General features: G+C 33.7%; 2 protein-coding genes across 2 annotated transcripts; one reads left to right on the plus strand and one right to left on the minus strand.

Moving 5' to 3' along the window:
- The first annotated feature begins 124 nt into the window (after nucleotides 1–124).
- LOC130641053 (hatching enzyme 1.2-like) lies at nucleotides 125–7340 on the plus strand. The gene is made up of 9 exons (XM_057447696.1): nucleotides 125–332; nucleotides 455–514; nucleotides 1911–2078; nucleotides 2612–2729; nucleotides 4128–4198; nucleotides 4902–5006; nucleotides 5510–5567; nucleotides 5940–6099; nucleotides 6417–7340. The coding sequence occupies exons 1-9, from the start codon at nucleotides 245–247 to the stop codon at nucleotides 6564–6566; spliced, it is 978 nt and encodes a 325-aa protein (XP_057303679.1). The 5' UTR covers nucleotides 125–244; the 3' UTR covers nucleotides 6567–7340.
- A 783-nt stretch (nucleotides 7341–8123) lies between these two features.
- Nucleotides 8124–18792, minus strand: LOC130642197 (RNA cytosine C(5)-methyltransferase NSUN2-like). Its single transcript, XM_057449283.1, has 19 exons — nucleotides 18617–18792; nucleotides 13328–15461; nucleotides 13027–13249; nucleotides 12653–12724; nucleotides 12565–12574; nucleotides 12427–12471; nucleotides 12058–12134; nucleotides 11723–11775; nucleotides 11500–11624; nucleotides 11325–11412; nucleotides 10903–11151; nucleotides 9995–10267; nucleotides 9837–9909; nucleotides 9515–9605; nucleotides 9305–9439; nucleotides 8926–8987; nucleotides 8531–8658; nucleotides 8376–8437; nucleotides 8124–8294 (listed from the first exon to the last, which is right to left on the minus strand). Exons 1-19 carry the CDS (start codon nucleotides 18722–18724, stop codon nucleotides 8214–8216), a joined length of 4089 nt encoding a protein of 1362 aa, XP_057305266.1. The 5' UTR covers nucleotides 18725–18792; the 3' UTR covers nucleotides 8124–8213.
- Nucleotides 18793–19048: the final 256 nt, after the last annotated feature.

Consider the following 19048-nt stretch of genomic DNA (forward strand, 5'->3'; position numbering starts at 1 on the left):
GTATATAAATGCGCCCTATAATCATACCAACACTAGCTCGTGTGTGAAAGTTTCAATATACCACTATATACATCAGACTTTTTCACGATAAAAGAATCGTTTCACGAATTCTTCCTCCACCTTTTTTCTGCATTGCTCTCCACCCTACATAATTTAATAAGGGGAAGAGAGAGAAATTGATGAAGCGGAAAGCCCCGCGAATACACGGTAGTAGTATGAAGATGCAGATGGAGAAATAAAAAACATGAGATTTATAATAATTATTCTTATTTTCATTCAAATTGTCTTCGGAAAACCAACAAAAAGGACACATATACACGGAGAAGAGAATGGTAGGTTTGTTTGGTGAAGTGTTAAAAATTATACATCAAAACAACATAACACTACACAGTAAATGATTTTAGGAGGTTCTTAAAAATTCTAAATAACCAACTTCTTCAACGTTGTTTTCTAGACAAATACATTGCACATAATCATAAGGAATGGATGAAAGAACTTGCAGCTGAGCAAGAAGGTAGATTAACATATGTTTCTTGCACAGTTTTTTGGTTATCACATTTAACGGGGGAGGGGTCCAGATCCAAAACATTTGTAATTTCTACCGCGGTTTCTTTTAATGAAGTTAATCAGTGTGTTGTTTATCAGGAAAAACTCGTTGAGTTTCCTATATTTTTATATTATATGTCTTAGTACGGACCTTTTTAGGTAAATAAGACGAAACAATAAATGATTTATGCGAAAAACTCCAATGACGGTAGCAACTGACGATCTCTATTCAGTTAGCCTAACGAATTAATGAACAACACGAAACACGTGATTATAAATAATATCAAGTGTTCCCCAAAAATAAAATTGCTGGTAAACTTCATTGCAATGATCATCATTTAATCATACGATTCATTTCAAAGCAACACGTGCTAAATTTATCAAGTGTTAGCCACCGCGCTCTAGTATATCGAATTTTGATGCAACAAATTCATTGTTGAAAAGTATCAATTTAAACGCAAACATTTGAAAACATACGATCATCGAATCGTATAATCAAGAAAAACGTCACATGTAAAGGAATTATCACAACCCTAGCACTTTCCTAGAATTTGTTTTCTCATACAAGTAACTAAAGAGTCTTGGTTATTTTATCACATTTTTTTTAGATCCACTATCCAAATAGGTAGTTACATACTCCGCAGAGTTCTTCGCATACATTATTACAAGCTTACAGCATCAGATTTTGCACTTTACTATTCAGATTTTAAGACTCTGCAACTACACTCAGCATTAATAGTGCACTGGATAAAAGTAGGATTTGTGATTCTCTTTATTCATCATTCAAGAGACCCGTTTATAAGAACCTGAGTACTAAGAGCTTTAAAATTTGAAGTAACTTTTGCTGGCTTGAAAATTGAGAAACTTTTTTGGGGGAAAATTTACTGGATTTCACATCAATACCAACTGTCACAATATATTTTTACTCCCACTCGAGATGTGTGCACGCGACAGTGAGATCGACTTAACAAAGTTTGATGTTGTCTTAATGAATATTTACCCAGGATAATTTCTTTGTTTTCTGATAACAGTACCGTATTATCCCATCATAATACGATACTGTTATCCTTCTGTCCTGTCTTGTCCTGTTCTGCGAAGAGGTAAGCAAACATTTGATATTTTGAGGTGATTTAACCACAGCTACTCAATCAGATAATTGCCTTACGCATTAATCCTATTCCTATGTTAAATGTTTAGCAGAACAATTGCAGGACAGTTTTTGAGGCATGAAATAGCTGTGAATATTCCTGGAGTAAACTATCTACCACAAAGCTACCCAACAGCTACAGATTGAGACTAATCCAGAAAGGATATTTAATTCAGAGATATTTCGTATTGAGTAGAAGATTCTTTATATATTTTAGCGGAGAAGCGTGGAGTACCAGGAACAATTGTCGAAGGAGATATAATAGCTTCAAAGAAATTTTTAAAGTTACGTCATAACAACGAGTCCAATTTGAGAGATGTTGTCATATATCCTGGGTTTACATGGAATACAAACGCAATTCCTTTTGTTTTCAGCAAAAACTTACGTGAGTGACAATCGTGTTCATTTTCTTATTTATTAATTTCCATGCATCAACACTTGGTATATATATATCCCAGCTCTTAAATATCTTTGACAAAAAAGGCTAGTAGAGTAAAATATGAAAGTTCCATGAGCAAAATTAACTTTTGCAACTGTCTTAACGAATTTAATTGTTCAATTCTGGCTTGCTCAGCTGCATGTTTTACAGCAATCTATGAGTTGTTTGGTCACGTGCAACCATATGAAGAGATCTTTTACCCTTTTTAAAATATTTGTTTGCATAGCTCTGAAGAACCATGTATTCCTCAGTCCTTCCGTCATAGCTCTGAAGAACCATGTATTCCTTAGTGCGCAGCTAAGCTACCATTTTGCGTGACAGACAGACGGACGGACGGACGGACGTCTGTCACGCAAAATGGTAGCTTAGCTGCGCAGGTAGCGAAATGCACGCAATGCGGTATAAAAAGGACGGGCGAACCCGTGGATATTTCCACGGGCTAACGACTAGTTATTTATATTTATATTTTCTTGTTCCAGCTGACATGTATAAAGACGTGATCAAAAGTGCTATGCAGGATTTTGAGAAATATACATGTATTCGTTTTGTTCCAAGGACTATACAACCGGACTACATCAATTTTGATTTTAAAGGACAGTAAGTGATATATTTTGCCACCAGTAAAAGAATTAACGTCAGTTTGAGAGTGATTAGTCGTAACATTACGAGGCAAACATGATCCTTGTTGTTGTTGTGTGTATTTTTGCACGGTTCAAACAGACAAAACAAAAATCGGGAAAAAATCCCAATTTTAATGTCCATTGTAACGTTAGGACACTTCACACAAGATTGTTTAAATGATATTTGCAATAAATGATCGACCACTACGCTTATGTTATTACCATGCACCTTCTTTGTTTGTTTTTGTTTTATTTGTATTATCACGTGATATTTCGGATGACCACGTGACTGTATAAATTTGAGTTAAGAAGAAGCAAACACACTTTATACCACGCTTACAGAATTCCTACTTGAGGTCGACACATGAAAACTCAGAGGAACTTAATGACTTAAGTTCCTGTCAGAATTTTACTTCCTGGCAAGCAAGGGGGAAGCATCGGATTTCGTCATTGGAGTTTAGTAATTTTATCGGTCCTATATACTGACTATAAACAAAAAATTAACTTCGTTGCTTATTCTCTTCGTGGTTTCTGAGAAGGAATAAAGTCTCCTACTTCAAGCCTAGGTCCATACATTGTTATGGACTATACATTATTTACGGCTGAATTTAATGGACCGCATCCCGAATTCAGAAACATTGCAGTTCAATTTTTGAAACGCATTTTGAATCTATTGAATGTAACAGGGCCTATTTTCAAATCAAAATGATTTTGACTTTTTTAAAAACATATGAAACTTTTAAATGAATTTGAAACTTAAATTAGAAAAACAAAAAATCAAAGTTAAATTTGCAAGAAAATAATTCAATTTAGAAGTAAAAATAAAAATGAAAATGAACAAAACATTCTATGCAAAAATATGTAGTGGTGATAATTAGACGCATGTCATTAAATGTTATTTTTTTAAGATATTTGCAATGTTTGGTGTGCTAAAATTGATTCAAGTTTTAAGGGACAAATAATTACGTCATGCCTAAGGGGAGGGGGTGCGTGGGTATGATCATTTTTGTAACGAACTGTTATAAAAATTTACTTGAGTGTATGATCTACAGCTTCAATTTGTTTCTTGTCTCTGGACTTACGCAACCAAAAATATCATTTTGTGTGCTAAATAAATGGCCCTGTTATATCTTTTATTATCTGTTACATGAAGGTTTTTAGTACTATAGAGAATGAATGTATGAGACCAAGATTCAAAGTATAACGTAACAAGGGATATGGGTGAGCTGGTGGTACTAAATATGTTACGATGCGTTACAAGGTGTGGGGATAGGAAGAAATAACGAATTTGGGTGTTATGTAGTTAATAAATGGCCCTCTTATCCAGTTAACACCTCTCAATATCGAACGTCCTACAAGAATATAATTTCTCTAGATGCTCGTCATTTCTTGGAAAGCATGGAGGAAAACAAGAACTAAACATTGGACCTGCTTGTGCTCTAAAAGGTACTTTGGAAATCTCTGCAAACGTAATTACTTTGTTGTTTATATGATCAACGTATTATTTTCGTAACTGTTCGATTCTAAATCTCAAATTTAAAATAGAACAGGTTGTTTGACTGGTTTTATTTTACTTTGTGATTTTTTTTTGACAAAAAAAGCCCGCGATTATTGAATGTTACACTAAATTTTGATTTTATTTTATTGTTTAGAACCCTGTTTTATTTTGATTGGCTTACATACTTAAACATCAGAGAAAAATATTTTGCGTTGTTTATTTCTTTAGACACAAATATTTTTTTGTAAAATTAATTTGTGTTTTGATACAAGTTTTGTTCAATCCGAAATTGAGCATGAGTAATTTTTTCATTTTTTTTTCGCCCTTTAGAACATTTTATGTTTGACAATAAGAAATTTTCTAAACTTGTTATTTTCCTTAAAACGAGCCCATAAAATATCCTTACAAAAGTAGTTTTTTATCATAATATTAAGGCGGAATAACATGCTTTTTCGGGCTATTTTTGGGTAATTAGCCCTTGTATCATTTGTAATGTTACCAAATTGCCCTCACCATGTTTTGTCAACATTACAAATGAAAGTCAGACTTAATAATCCTAAACAGCCCTCGAAACCATGTTATTACTAAACTAAAATGCCAGAAAAAACAATAATATATATAAAAAAGTTAAGATATTTCATGTTTTGTTAGGAACGGCGCTTCATGAAATGATGCATGCGCTCGGCTTTGTACACGAGCATACACGATTGGACAGAGACAAATACCTGAAAGTCAATTTAGAAAATATCGCGCCCGGTGAGTTTCTTTTCTGGAAACAAAGATTGTCATTTTCTTAATGGGATTTTGTTTCCAACAAACTATTTGTAATATAGTTGTTTTTTGTGCGTCAACCATAGGGTCAGCAAGCAAGTAAGTAACGGGAAGTTTTAACGTCCTTGGGGATTCCATTTGAACGGCTTGCTCTTTCTCCCTTTCGACTGAAACTCAACTATGTTACATTGCTGCGATCCGCCACACAAGCCGATTAGCGGTCAGTATATGGCTTTAAATGGGCTGACAAAACTACATTTTAAGTGCGCCGGAGTGGAGACTCGAATCTGAAACCTTTGATTACAAGCCAAATGCGCTACCACTACACCATCTCTACCAGTAGTCAGTAGCGACACATCACTTGTTGAAAATATTTAATATTTTTCTAGCCACTAGTTACACTATTGAAGCATTTTAAGTGTTCTTGTTAATATTGTTTGTCTCCACTTGTACAATCAGCAGTAAAATGAATTCTATGTTAACTTCAGGCGATAGAGAAGAATTTGACAAATACCAAGCAGGAGTTGCAGCAAGTATTGGCAAAGAGTAAGTCAAAAAAATCCAGTAAAATAAAAATACAAAGAATTATGATCATGCAAATACACCATTAATTTAGTTGGTGATCTCATATATTTTAAGAAAAGGTCACTATAGATAATGTTCGTTTACTATATGCTCGCTATACCTAAAAATACATCGCATGCCTCAAATTTTTTCTATCACTCATAATTTTTAACTTTATTTTTTCCGTGTATTATGAACAACTTGTTCCTTCGTTAACAAAGCTAGATTTTTTTTGTGGCAGCTCGTTGGTAAATTTTCTCGTTAAGGAGCCTCTGCAAAAACGAAAGTGTAATAGAAGATTTTTTTTCCCTAACAACATCGTTACTAAGGGAATTACTTCACTATTTCGTTTAGCTACGATTTTGCCAGTATAATGCACTATGGAATGCTAGCTTTTTCAATGAATGGAAAACCAAGTATAGAACCGTTGGATCCAAAAGTGGATGCCAGTGTGATTGGCCAGCGATCAGGATTCAGTGATTTGGATATAATTGAACTTAACGAAGCATTTAAGGTTATCTTTTTAAAAGTCAAATTGTTTAACTGAATCTTCTGGAACTTAAGAAAGGATGTTGTTATTTTGTTTCGTGATGTTATGAAAAAAAGTTCTTTTAACTGAATCCGTATCTTCTGCTGTTCATGGACCTAACACTTTTTTATAAAGAAAGTCAAAAGTCTAGGCACGAAAATTACTATTATCATTTTGGAATTCCCGAAAACGTTTTAGTACTTCTCGTCAGCTCCTTGTTTTGTAGCAAATGCAGTTAAACCTTTGAAAATGCGGGATAAGAATATTACTTTTTTTATTTCTGACTAAAAATTTCTATTTAGTGTAACGGTAACCCATCAGAATCAACTGCAGAACTTACGTCACAATCTTCTCTCGTGGCCTCCAATGTGAAAAAAGAAATTACTCCAAAGGCTGCGAAAGAAGGTCCGCGTCTGTTGATAAAGAAGATTGTGATGCGGTCGACGACGTAGCTGTGGAAGTTTCTTCTACTGCAGCGAGTATCAACACGAAGAAGGTGACGAGTGGAGGCTCCACACGAGAAGCGCGAGATAAACGGGGATGCTTTAAAACCATTTTAAAGTAATCTAAAAAGCTTTTGAGTTTTTTCCTATAATGAGTCAAATATTTTTCCATGTGAAAGGATTGAAGTTTTAACAAAAAAGTAGCTAAGATTTTGCCAAATCTTAAGCTTTCGTTATGGTACGCAACGAGAAACCCATTTGTTTTCAACACTCGCCTTATGTAATTAGTAGTCATGAAATAGCTGTACAAAAGAATACCATTTTCTGGCGGGTGTGTTCACTTTTAGGTTTTGTATTTTCAGGATGATGGATATCTCTGGCTTTAAAAGAAGTTTTGTATATAAATGACTAATAATAATTATAAAAATTATAAAGTTAGTTTGATTAGTAGGAAATATATTTACAGCTTGTGTTGAATGAATGAAGTGCCCGCGGTCCAAACTTCGGGACTGTCCAAGCTTAGATGATACAACTTGGCATACCTATAAGACTAAATACAAACAGATTCCAGGGTTAAAATTAATTAGATGACGTCATTGGGATCAGAAACAACGTCACAATAAATTTGAGTTTCTATTGGTGCACTTATCCATTGGATAGAAAACATTTTATTCTATTCTGTATTAACATTGATTTTTAACACGTCATTTGGGTAAAAAATGACGAAATATTTGTAAAGAAAATTTTCTGTATTTCCGAAATATTGATGTTGATGTCATTCACGCAATCCGCAGGAATGTGTTTGGTTCAGCTTTTCTTCGTCTCGAAATAAAAAATGAACACATTGGTGAATATTTTACGCGGAGGCAAATCATGTGCAAGATTACATGAGAAACTAGCCGAGGCGGTAAAATATTTATTTGTAAAGCGGGTTGACATTGATTTTTAAGAGAATGTCCTTCAGATCTAGTGCTCATGTCGTATTTATTGTAGCGTAGTTAAGTCTAGCTAAGGATAAACGTATTTCATATTCCTGTACAAGTTACCGACTCACACCTTAGACGGCTAGTGTAAACGAAACTTCAGGAACGAAAAGTTGTTTAATGGCGCGGCGTTTATTCATTTTTGTGCAAAAGGCGCAATTTCGCTTTCCGTACAAAAGTTTAACTGATTTTTTCTGCCATTGTAAGTCTTATTCCACATGTGTTGGATGTTTGCTGGAGTTTTATCAGACATAACTTGTCTGATAAAATTCTTGACTCACTCTTGTCCGATAATTATCACCATGTGATCAGTGTCACACAATACTGATATTGTCATTATTGATGACCTTTAATTGCATGATTATATATATTTACGTGGAGAAAAATATCACGAAACACGAAACGAACGCGCTCTCTCATTTCCCTTCGTGAAAAAATTAGTACTTTGTGGCGCTCGCAAATCTTTGGGTCGTTTTACGAACTGAAAGTTGAAAATCATTTTAAAGGGACCTTCAAACGTTTGTAGTTGATCAAATCATTTACCTTTCTGAAAACTCAGTTCTTGTCATTAAAAACACAGATCTCCAATCAATCGTATTAAGTAAAAAAATCTGCATTATTAGTACATAAAAACCCTTTTCATAAAAAATCGCAATAAAAACACAAACAGATTTTATTCGTCATCTTCATCTGCTTTCTTTTTCTTCTTCTTCTTCTTTTTCTTTTCGCTGGAAACCTCTTCAACAATTTGTTCCTGCAAATATACAGTAGTATTTAGCAGAACACATAACAACAAATATATGCAGAAAATTGTAAAAATATTTACAACTCCTACTTCTTCTTCATCTTCTTCTTTTCTTTTTTTATCCTTCTTCTTTTTCTTTTTCTTGGGAGTTTCTATAAAGCGAAAAATAACTAAAATAGAAACATTCCTAACAAAGAAGCCTCCCATAAAAAGTTTTTAATATAGCACAGATCAGACAGTAATACCTTCTTCGTTATCTTCTGTTTTTACTTTCTTCACAACTTCTTCTTCTTCGTCGTCATCTTCTTCTTTCTTCTTCCGTTTCTTTCCGATCGTGGTGTCATTATCAGCGTTGTATGATTGGTTGTTTTCACTGTGCAGAGAAAAGATGAGAAAAAGATCTCCAATACACTATAAATGTAGGAGGGGTTAAAATTCAAAAGGGTATAGATATCCGTTATAGAGAAACATCTTCGATGGAAATTACCCTGTTGTGCAGTGATCAAACTTTACCTACACATATCGCCACTTGTTGCAATGCAGTTCGTTTTTTCACCTCCGTACTTAACTAGCACCTCAGATAAGAAAAACCGTATTTCATCTACGGGTTGGAAACATCAACGATGCTAGTTACATATACCTTTTCATTTCGTACTTGGCTTGCTTTCCCGCACTTTTACCAGTGCCACTAATGCGAGTCATCTATGAAAAAGGAGACGAAAAATTAGCATAGGGAAACACATCTCTTAACTCAAACTAGTTGCAATATTATCAAAAGTAACAAATGTTATTTTCTTATGTGGAAATATATTACTTTATTCTTTTGAAAATACACTGAAAACTCAAGAACATGTTTTAAAAAACTTTACCCACGTCACACGCGGTTTTAATATAAGTGGTAAGGTTGATACGCATTGAAATCACAACTGCAAAAAGTATTACTGTAGATTTGATATAGAGGAGACAAGACCAGAGGAAAATTTATGATTCTTGCTTCCATTATACAACGTTGTTCTTACCCCTCCCTCTTCGAAAAATCTGATTCTCGCTTCTAGTTTTGCTCTGTTTTCAATACCCATCTCAGTGGTTACATCTTCACCAAGAGCATCGTATCTCACAGCAAGTGCGGTTTTTGCAGCTAACATTCGAGAGATCTGAAATACAAATTCATAAATTCAGAGAAAGTCAATTAAATTTAGTCAATTTGAACATATTTATATCCATTATACCTTTCCTTTTGTTTTCGAGCTCGATTGACCAACAAGCGATGCATGATAAATGAGACCATATTTGGGTGTATCATGTTTTGTTTTTAGCGCTCTAAATTAATGAAGAGAATTGTGAAATGTCGGATAACCAGGAATAGCATATAGATGTGGGGAAAATTTGAATATTAGGGGCGATATTTGGGAATGTTGAAAATCGGGCAATAACCGACAAATTGAAAACCAAAGGGCTGAAAACCAACAAATTCCTCCCTCCTTGCTTTCGTGGATATTCTTAAAAACCTTATGAGCAATTAATTGTTTACCCTACAAAAGAAATACACACCGAAACAATGCTTTCTCAGCACCAAGTATCTGAACAGTGGAAGCTGGGTGCTTGGCCAGATTTAACAAGGAGCCTAAAATTAAAAAGGACAAAAATTAAAATGGAAAAAATATGTCTTATGGAATGAAACGTAACGTTTGGTGCAACGTGACGTGTACCTGCATGGGCAATAAGCCTTGCTCCCACAAGTTCTCCCACTAAAACTGTCAAATTCGGTGCAATTGCCTGCATACGATTCTTTAAGTAGTCGTAGAGTGACATTCTGTACTCAGCAATCTGTACGATTTGCTCACACAGATACTTAACGTTTTCAATGTCTTCTTCAGAGATGTCAGTTCCCATGGAGATTTCAGCAGCAGCCTTTACTTCTTCTTCAACTTCTTCAGGTAAAATGCCAGATAAATCTACATCGGCAGTGGTAGACTTAAAACCTAACATATAAATTAAGAATGTAGAATTTTCCATAGTACAAAGCGGTGTAGTAAATGACAATGAATTTGAAAAATATACTCCTACAGAGTGATGACAAAATACTAAGCTGATGATCGTCTAAATATTTACACAAGATTTAATATGCTACTCCTGGCTTGCAACTCACACATTGCAAAATAAAAAGTTTATTCTGGTGAACAAAATGAAGACCTAATGGAGAGTTTTATGTAAAATACAGTTGCTGTATTTATTTTACGTGTTCGCAAAATAATTTTTTGTTCAAAATGTTTTTTTTTTTTTTTGAATTGCCATATTTAATGGGTCTTGGTTTGATGGTCCATTTTTGTCCTAAACGATTTTACATGCAATAATTTACAATAACGGCTTACTAACCGTTTTGCTGCTGTAAAATATAGATAAAAGTCATTACATCGACCAAACACATAGCGTTATGTGCGTCGATTTTTGTAATGTTTTTACGCCGATTAATACGGCCTTATTAAGATCACGAAATTAAAAATAGACACGTTGGTCCCAAACTTAAAAGAAAGTATATACGTATAGCTTGCACTGTTTTTAAAAATACAAGTATATACCTATAGCTTGCACTGTATTTAAAAATACAAGTATATACCTATAGCTTGCACTGTTTTAGCATATGCCATGTTGTCAGTGACAATTTTTCCAAGTTCAGGAAAATGCCATCCATACCATTCCCTACATCTCATAGCGTAATTGTTTAACTCCTTGTCTAAATCATCCAGCAGAGATATAGCTTGTACTATCATGGTATCAACTTTATCAGGACTAAATTTGAGCTTATAACGAGATAAACTATGAGCCAGTCCAAGTGCCATGGCAGCAGTTTCTTTTTCAGTTAAACCTAAAAAATATACGCTGTGTTTAGTATAAATTAGGAATATATACACATTGGAATTCACATTCCATCCAAAGGTTCAGTATTTTTTGATAAAAAAAGAGTGAATAATAAAAGCATATTACAGTGGAGGGTAAGAAATAGAGCCTATCACATAGAAGCATAACCTTCAGTCTTACCAGTAATAAGAGAGTTCATTTGTGCCCGAATTCCTCGCATGAGTTCATTAATAGCTGGTGAGCAAACACAGTTGATGTCAAATTTGTCCTAAACAATGTGATCGAACAGACAACATTAACCAAACCCAATGAATACAAGTAAAAACAAGATGCTGTTAGCAATTACTAATCGTACCTTGATAATATTTCCAATCTTTGCATCAGCAACAGCCATTTCTTCAGTAATATCTTTCCCTGCAACTTTCTTCAACAACTTCTTCAGTGATTTTGACATTTTGCCTTCAATAGCAGCGGTAGCAGCTAAAAAATGAAAAATAAAATGTAGTGAGCATTGCAATTATAATACAATAATACAAATTATAATAATACAAATTAAAAGGAAAAAAGACTTTTCATACCAGCTAATGCATCAGTGGTATCTTCAAATTTCTTAAAATGCTTCAATTTAACACTATAAGACAGAAAAAAACATTGTCAACAGAATTGGCAGAACAGAAACAAAATAAAAAAACTTAAATCAGAATTGACAATATCAATGTTGCTGATTGCTCTACCTACAGCATATAAAAGGACATTGCATTTGTCTTAACTGTATACAAATAACTGAGCAATAAGGAAAAAAAGTGCTCTCATGCAAATAATTTTTATGAGGATTCAACTAGACAAAAAACTGACTGGTTTGATTAAAACTTTTACCCCTAAAGAATTATAAAAATATTCTTAAAATTCTTACACTTCATTCGCCTTTTCTCCTGTTTCAAAATCCTTGTATAAATTATCAACTGAAGAAAGTTTCTTCTCGTCCAACAACTAAAAAAATGGCATTTGAAGTAAATTAAAAAAATAGAATGCCACTCACCTGCCAAAAAAATTTGATTAAGTTGATTTTACATGGGCTTGGAAAAATGCCTATGATTCTTTCTATTTCCTCGAATGTTTATTGATTTTGAAAGAATTAACATTATCAGTTAGTTGTAAGAAAGTACTTTGAAAACATGGAAATAAAACCTATTGCACTTTACAGGCATCAGACGTGATGTAATCATTACAGAACATAAAACATAGCTTTGTAGCATAACAAAAATCTATTTTAATTCTATACCTTGAAAACTGCATAACCAGCAGGAGTTTCAAATAAAACCAACATCTTCAATATATATCAATTTAAGCTACTATAAATGCAACATTTTTATATTTAAGAAGTAAACAAGAACATGAAATCATGACAGAGATGAATTACCTTATAGAACCTAAATTTTAATGGTTATTGTTAGTTAACACTTTGTCTATCTTTGAATCATCTGTACAAGAGAGTTTTATTGTTATACTTAAAATTTATTGCTGCTTTTTTCTTAAACAAAATGTCTTTCTCAGCGAAAAATACTGTTTCAAGTGAAAACCTTTTGTGCAAAATTAAATTCATTTATATTGTTGAGAGTTCAGTGAATAATATCAATATTTATTACGTTTTCACTTCTTGCTGTAAATAAAACTCTTTCTACTAAGAAAAATCGTTTGCAGTAGAAGTACAAATTATAAATTAAATTAACAAAAAAGAAAGCTAAATTTATTATAATAAAAGTTTAAATACTAAAACAATCATTTGTGTAAAGACATAATTTCTACAATCTAATTAACAGCCTTTGCATTAAGTGATGAAAAACATTTATATTTCAAGCAGCAAAATAAAACTAATTTTAACCCTTTAAATTTCAAACATTTAATATTCTTTCCTTCAAACAGCTTGATCAATTGGCTCTCATGTTTTTTACTGCCTATAGGTAATATTAACATTTGCTGATTCAAAAAATTTCTTTCAAGACCCTTTACTCCTGTGTTCAAACAATTTATTATTTCATAAATCAAAAACTCCATGAAATTAAAAGACATACGAAAGAGTACTTGTATGACAGCTTTATATCCCTCTTAAACACAACTTATATTAAGTCAGACAACCCTATTTAGAACAATTATATAAAGCATTTAAACTAATGTATATTATCCTTCTTTGCTATCACACTCTGCAATTTTTTTGTCATTACTTATGGTATCATCTCCAGCCTCTTCTTTCGGTTCATCTCCCCAACTTGGCCCTTTAACTTGTTCTTGTAATTTACTAGGTATTGGCACACCAAGAAGCCGAAGAAAGTGTTTTCTCTCCTCTTTTGACAACATGCTTTGGATAACTTTTCGGCCTGAGTGACCACAAATCCAAATATCTGTGGTCAAAGGGAGGCTTGAATTATCAGAAGATTTATAACGCCATAGAACACAACCCATACTAACTTCTGAAAGTTGCTTTTTGGTTTCATTAGATAGTGTATCCAATTCAGCATCATTCCCACCTACTAACAGAGTTATAAGGTCATCACCGGTCACTTGAATAATTCGTTTTCCAATATACCGCTGGATAAGATGGAGCCCATCTTGAACTAATCGATATTCAGTACCATGGCTTGCCACACCAGCTTTGAATGGAGATCGAGTGACAATACGTACACCCGTGTTTATAACTTTTAAGTTCTGATTTTCTTTAATAACATCATGCACTGTTCGTGAAACCAAGTAAACGTGTCTTTTCTTATACCCTGTACTTCGTACTAAGAACTGATCAGAAGGCAGGCTGTTTGATAAGTCATAGAACTTTCTTACCTCTGCCATATCTTGGTCACTATCATCTAGGAAGAAGTAAGGGTCTTCCTTTATCATTCCTCTTTTAAATTTTTTAGCAGGTGAAGCAGAACTGTCTTGTTCAGTGCCAGAGACTTCAATGGCGTCATCTTCAGTCGATTTTTCAAATTCCTGATTTTTAGTTTCAGTTATCTCTTCATCCAGCACAGGAAGTTCGGATTCTTTAGTTGCTTTTTCAGCTGTTTTATCAGCAATGTCTTTGACTTTATCTGTCTCCCATGGTAAATACTTGGTATTTCGTGTTCTTTTAGCTTTTTGCCATGGAAGTTCTGCTTTCTTTTCCAGGACTGCAACAAAAAACCCACCAGTATTTTGCAAATGGGGGTAAATCCTTAAACAACGTTCCAGCTTTAATTTATCTGACATTTCTGGTGATGGAGGAAACATGGATTCCTTAAAACCTTCAGTTGGTGAACATTTCACAGCAGCAAAATTTTCGAATTCATTGCCTTTTCTATCGAACACTTTCCAATGTTTCATCCCTGGTCTACGTTTTAAATTGGGAATTTCTTGTGAGCAATCAACTAATTCCACAGCTTCCTCGGACCTACTTAAGACACCAGCAAGAACAGCCTCATTTTCAATAGGATTAAATGAACATGTGGAATAAACAAGTCTCCCTCCAACCTTTAGCAACTCTAAACCTCTTAATAATATTCTCATTTGAAGTCTATGCAACGACACAGCTTGATGTGGTGTCCATCTATGCCAGATAAGAGGATTTTTTCTCAAAGTTCCATCACCACTGCAAGGAACATCACATAATACTCTGTCAAAAGCAAGCAGTTTGTTAGTCACACCATCCTTCTCTTTGGCATATAGCTTTGGATAAATTGATGCATCATGATTGGTAATAACAACACATGGTGTGTTTAATCGCTTAGCTTGATGTGTCAACATGTAGCATCGTTTGTGGTCTGCATCGTTAGCTAAAACAGCACCTGTTGGCATTTCTTGTGCATCATTAGAATGCATCATTTCAATGATCTGTGCAGTTTTTGATCCAGGAGCTGCACACATATCTAGTACTAAGTGATGTGGTTGGACATCTAACAACATTGGTGGGATCATGCTGACTGCCTCTTGCCTGGTAATGGCACCACATTCACTATCTTCAACTAAAAATCTGTGAAGTTTTTGAAGAACTTCTGATCTTCGGATAAAACGTCGTGACAGATTGCTATTCCATGCTAATTCATCAGGGTACCAGTTAATAGGCTCAAGAACTAAATTCTCTTCACTTTCCTCATCATCTTCATTTGAGTTTGACTCTGTATTATTTTTCAAATCTTCTGCAGACAACTTTGAAATATACCCATCTTTTAGGCTTTTAAGCAAGTCCTTGGCATGTCCTCTCATTTTCGTGATTCTAAATGTAGATGGCAAGTTTCTTCTGCAGTATTTTAAAAACAAATCCCACTCATCTGAAGCAACAATTCCTTGACTCTAGAAACAAAAAGAACTAATCAATAGCTTTTGTGCAAACATAATAAACTTAATAAAACTTATAAAACTTGGTTGAAATAACCAAAAGTTGGGTCAGGGAATGATTTACTGTAAATATCACTGTAAGCTTTCTAAATTCTTATATTATCATGAGTCAAAGGAGCTTATCAGAAGTTCAGTTGCAACTGCATGACTAGACTTTGAACATTGCTTTCTGTATATAATAATTTTATTGTTTTTATTGTGTTTAGCAGACAAACTTATTATGTCTGATCAAGATATTAATAGCTGTTGCACATATAATAAAAAAAATCGCTGACTTTCTTTCAAGGATAACTCAGGAACTGTCTCTTTCGACCTTAGATTAAAATCTGAATGTTGCCTTATTTCCAATTTCTTTACCATTTTAAACAGTCCAATAAATTTAGATAAACTTTACCAAAGAGATATTTACGCTTTAAAACACTGTTTTAATAAATTCTAATAAAATATGTTTTTAAGGTTTTTGCCAGGCAATGTCTCCATGAGCTGAAAACAGAATAACATTGAGCAGGCCTCAAAATATCACCCTAATGATCGTTCCATCTTGGTGCTGACTCTGAAGCATTCTCCAAGGGAAGCAGATTGTCAATACTCCATATGCTCATAGAAGAAGAAAAAATCAGTAAAGAGGAAAACTAGGAGGAGAAAAAAATTATCAGTAACAATAAGGGTAGCGGTAACAGTAAAAATTGTTTAATATATTAATGTCAAGAACAAGCAATTATTAAATGTACAAGAAATATGTTGTTCCTTGTTGTATTGTAAAACGATCAGTTTGTTGGTAATAAATGAAGGTTAAACCGTTTTTCAGGAAAGATTGGCTATGTTGCTGTTATATATTTTTATAAAATATGAGATCATTTTGTGAGAGGTGCAGGCCTCTTTTTTCTAAGATCTTAGGAGACATGCGGTAGATTGACAATTCTGAGGGGTGCAAGAGCTTGAAAATTAAATTTGACAGAGGTAAAAAATACTAATAAAAGTCTTGGCTGCTGTACACCACACAAGGGCTGCTGTTTTGACGTAGAGTATATGCCCTATATGTTTACTCACAAAATCTGATTGCAGATGCAGATCCAAAGTTATGGGGCTGTCAGCAAAAGATTTAAGAGGCTTTGGACAAGCAAACGAGCGTCATTTTGGCAAAAAAGTTATCATAATCAATTTACCTTTTAAATATTTATGCACTCATAAAGTTTAAATGTATACATTCCTTAAAGAGGTCTAAAATTACGGAAGACAGAAAATGTCAAAATTTTCTATTACTTCAATATGACATCTTAATTTATACAGCATATTTAATCAAAATTCTTTAAATGAAAACATTCTCAGAAACGAAAAGAGCTTTTTAAAAAAATTTAAAGACTTATTAACCAACTTCTTAAGCTCTATTATGTGTCCAACATCATTTAATATGTATCCCATGTTCCCTTTAATTAATAGCTTCGATAAGTAAAATATATTATATATTAGTATTTTCTTTATATAGATAAATTTCTTTGTGACGTTACTTGATTACTATTCAGCCGACATCTTTTCCTGTGGATTTCTTCTTACAGAAAAATTGTGACGCTTTCAACTTTTAATTTATAGAATTTATAGAGTCCTAACGAACAATGCCTTTGTGTGACGTATGATGAAATAGACTGAAAATAACTTTGCTTCATCTGGCACCCAATCTTTTTATGCCCAGCCTTAATGTGATTAAAAAAAAAGAAGTTCACATCAGCAAAATTTTGCAGAGGCAAATTTCTTCTTTGCAATAAATAGAATTCTTTAATTGCCTTAAATCTATCGTAAATATATGGAAAGTGCAGATAGAAAGGTGATAGAAAGTATTTCTTATATGCAGGAATTAAAAAGATCATAAAAGTAGTTGCTGAACATTTTGAATTTACCCCAAATAGAATTAAAGTAGTTTAAATGTGGCTCAAAAAAGAAAAAGCTGGAATTTATAAGGCAAATTGCTAGGGTCAGACACCGAAATAAAAGTTTATTTCACTGTTTTGTCGACATGAAATTGTGGATTGTCGAAGTCATTGAAACGATAATTCATGTCGACATTTTTTGCCGATGCAGACACGAAGCAATATAATGGATATTTGAATTAGAAAGGCTGCTGCCACGCAGATGCCACCACTGCTAATGCTAAAAATATGAATGAATGAGATCATCATTATTTAATGCCCAGTTTTGGATACATATTTTTGCACTGAATAAGAAGCAAAAAAGGTAAATTAAAGATATTGGTGACAAGGGAAGATACTTTGGCCTTTTGCAATTGCCATGCACTGTTTTTAGCAAGAGGGTGCCAATAAGCCGCAAACACCCGCATATATACGGGCGAGTTCGGGCAACTTTTCAAATTAAATTGGCAGTTGTCGTCCGAAACCGGCCGTACTTTCCCAAAATCGCCCGGAACATTCCCGAAATGCAATACCATGCGGACGATAGTTTGGAAGAAGGCGCTTGAAGATAAAGGAGTTAATAAAGTTTATATATAAGTTATTTATCAAGTAAGCCTTATTATAAACTATCAAAAACAGTTCTTTTAAGAACTTTTCTACCACATAGTAAGTTTATTTTAATTTTCATAGTTTCATAGTTTTAAATCATTAGTGTCTGTTTTTCTATTCTTTTTCGGGCATTGTTCTGATCTATGCAGGGTTTTTCGGGCAAATACTCGCCCAAAAATGCCCGCATTTTGCACGGCGTATGCGACTTATCAGTACCCTCGTTGGCTGATTGACAGAGTTTCCTAGTTACACTTTAGTAATGAACGCTTCTTCTAAATTGTGGCTTTAAAACAAAGGAACAGTAACATAACGCATGTGTTCTCAAATCAAAATCTTCTCACAGCGCAAATATTAGTAGAAAATATCTTTGTGTCATCAAAAGGCAGCCTGGTAAAATGTTTTTGGTAATACATTGCTGCAACTATAGCTAGCTAGCTACAATGGAAGAATACCAAACCAAATTAGGAAAGATAAAGCGTCTGAAGGTTGTTTTGACCATCATAGCTAATTTGGAGTTGTCTATGATGGGCTATTCTAACGAACCAAATCCAAAACAAAACAAAAAATAACAAACTTCTTTAGCTAGTAGCTAACTACCTTATAGAATTTTTCCAACAATTCGTTGGACTTCACAATGTCTTTCCAGCATGGGTCAGGTCTTTGTTTGACACCTTTATTTCCTTTATTTCTTCGTCGCTTACCCATTTTTAACAAATTCAGTATCTCGCTTTCCTAAATGCACTTGAGGGGTCTTGACACATGGCTGCGACTATGGCACATGGCTTTGTGCTTCAATGTAAATTACTGACCGGTTTTTTGTGAGTTTCTGTTAATTCCTGACAGTATCTGAACATAATATTTAGAGAAAATTTTATTTTCAAACGCTGCAAAAAACTTTTTTATAAATGTTAGCATAATATTTTGTATAAAAATTGCTAACTAGTTAAGTACTGTTTTAGAATCTGTGTCCTGGAATTGTAATAGCGATTATAAAGGAGCTTTCTGAAGTAGATTCGGGATTAGTATTTC

The sequence above is a fragment of the Hydractinia symbiolongicarpus genome, chromosome 4 (genome assembly GCF_029227915.1).
Source record: "Hydractinia symbiolongicarpus strain clone_291-10 chromosome 4, HSymV2.1, whole genome shotgun sequence".
Lineage (NCBI taxonomy): Eukaryota > Metazoa > Cnidaria > Hydrozoa > Anthoathecata > Hydractiniidae > Hydractinia > Hydractinia symbiolongicarpus.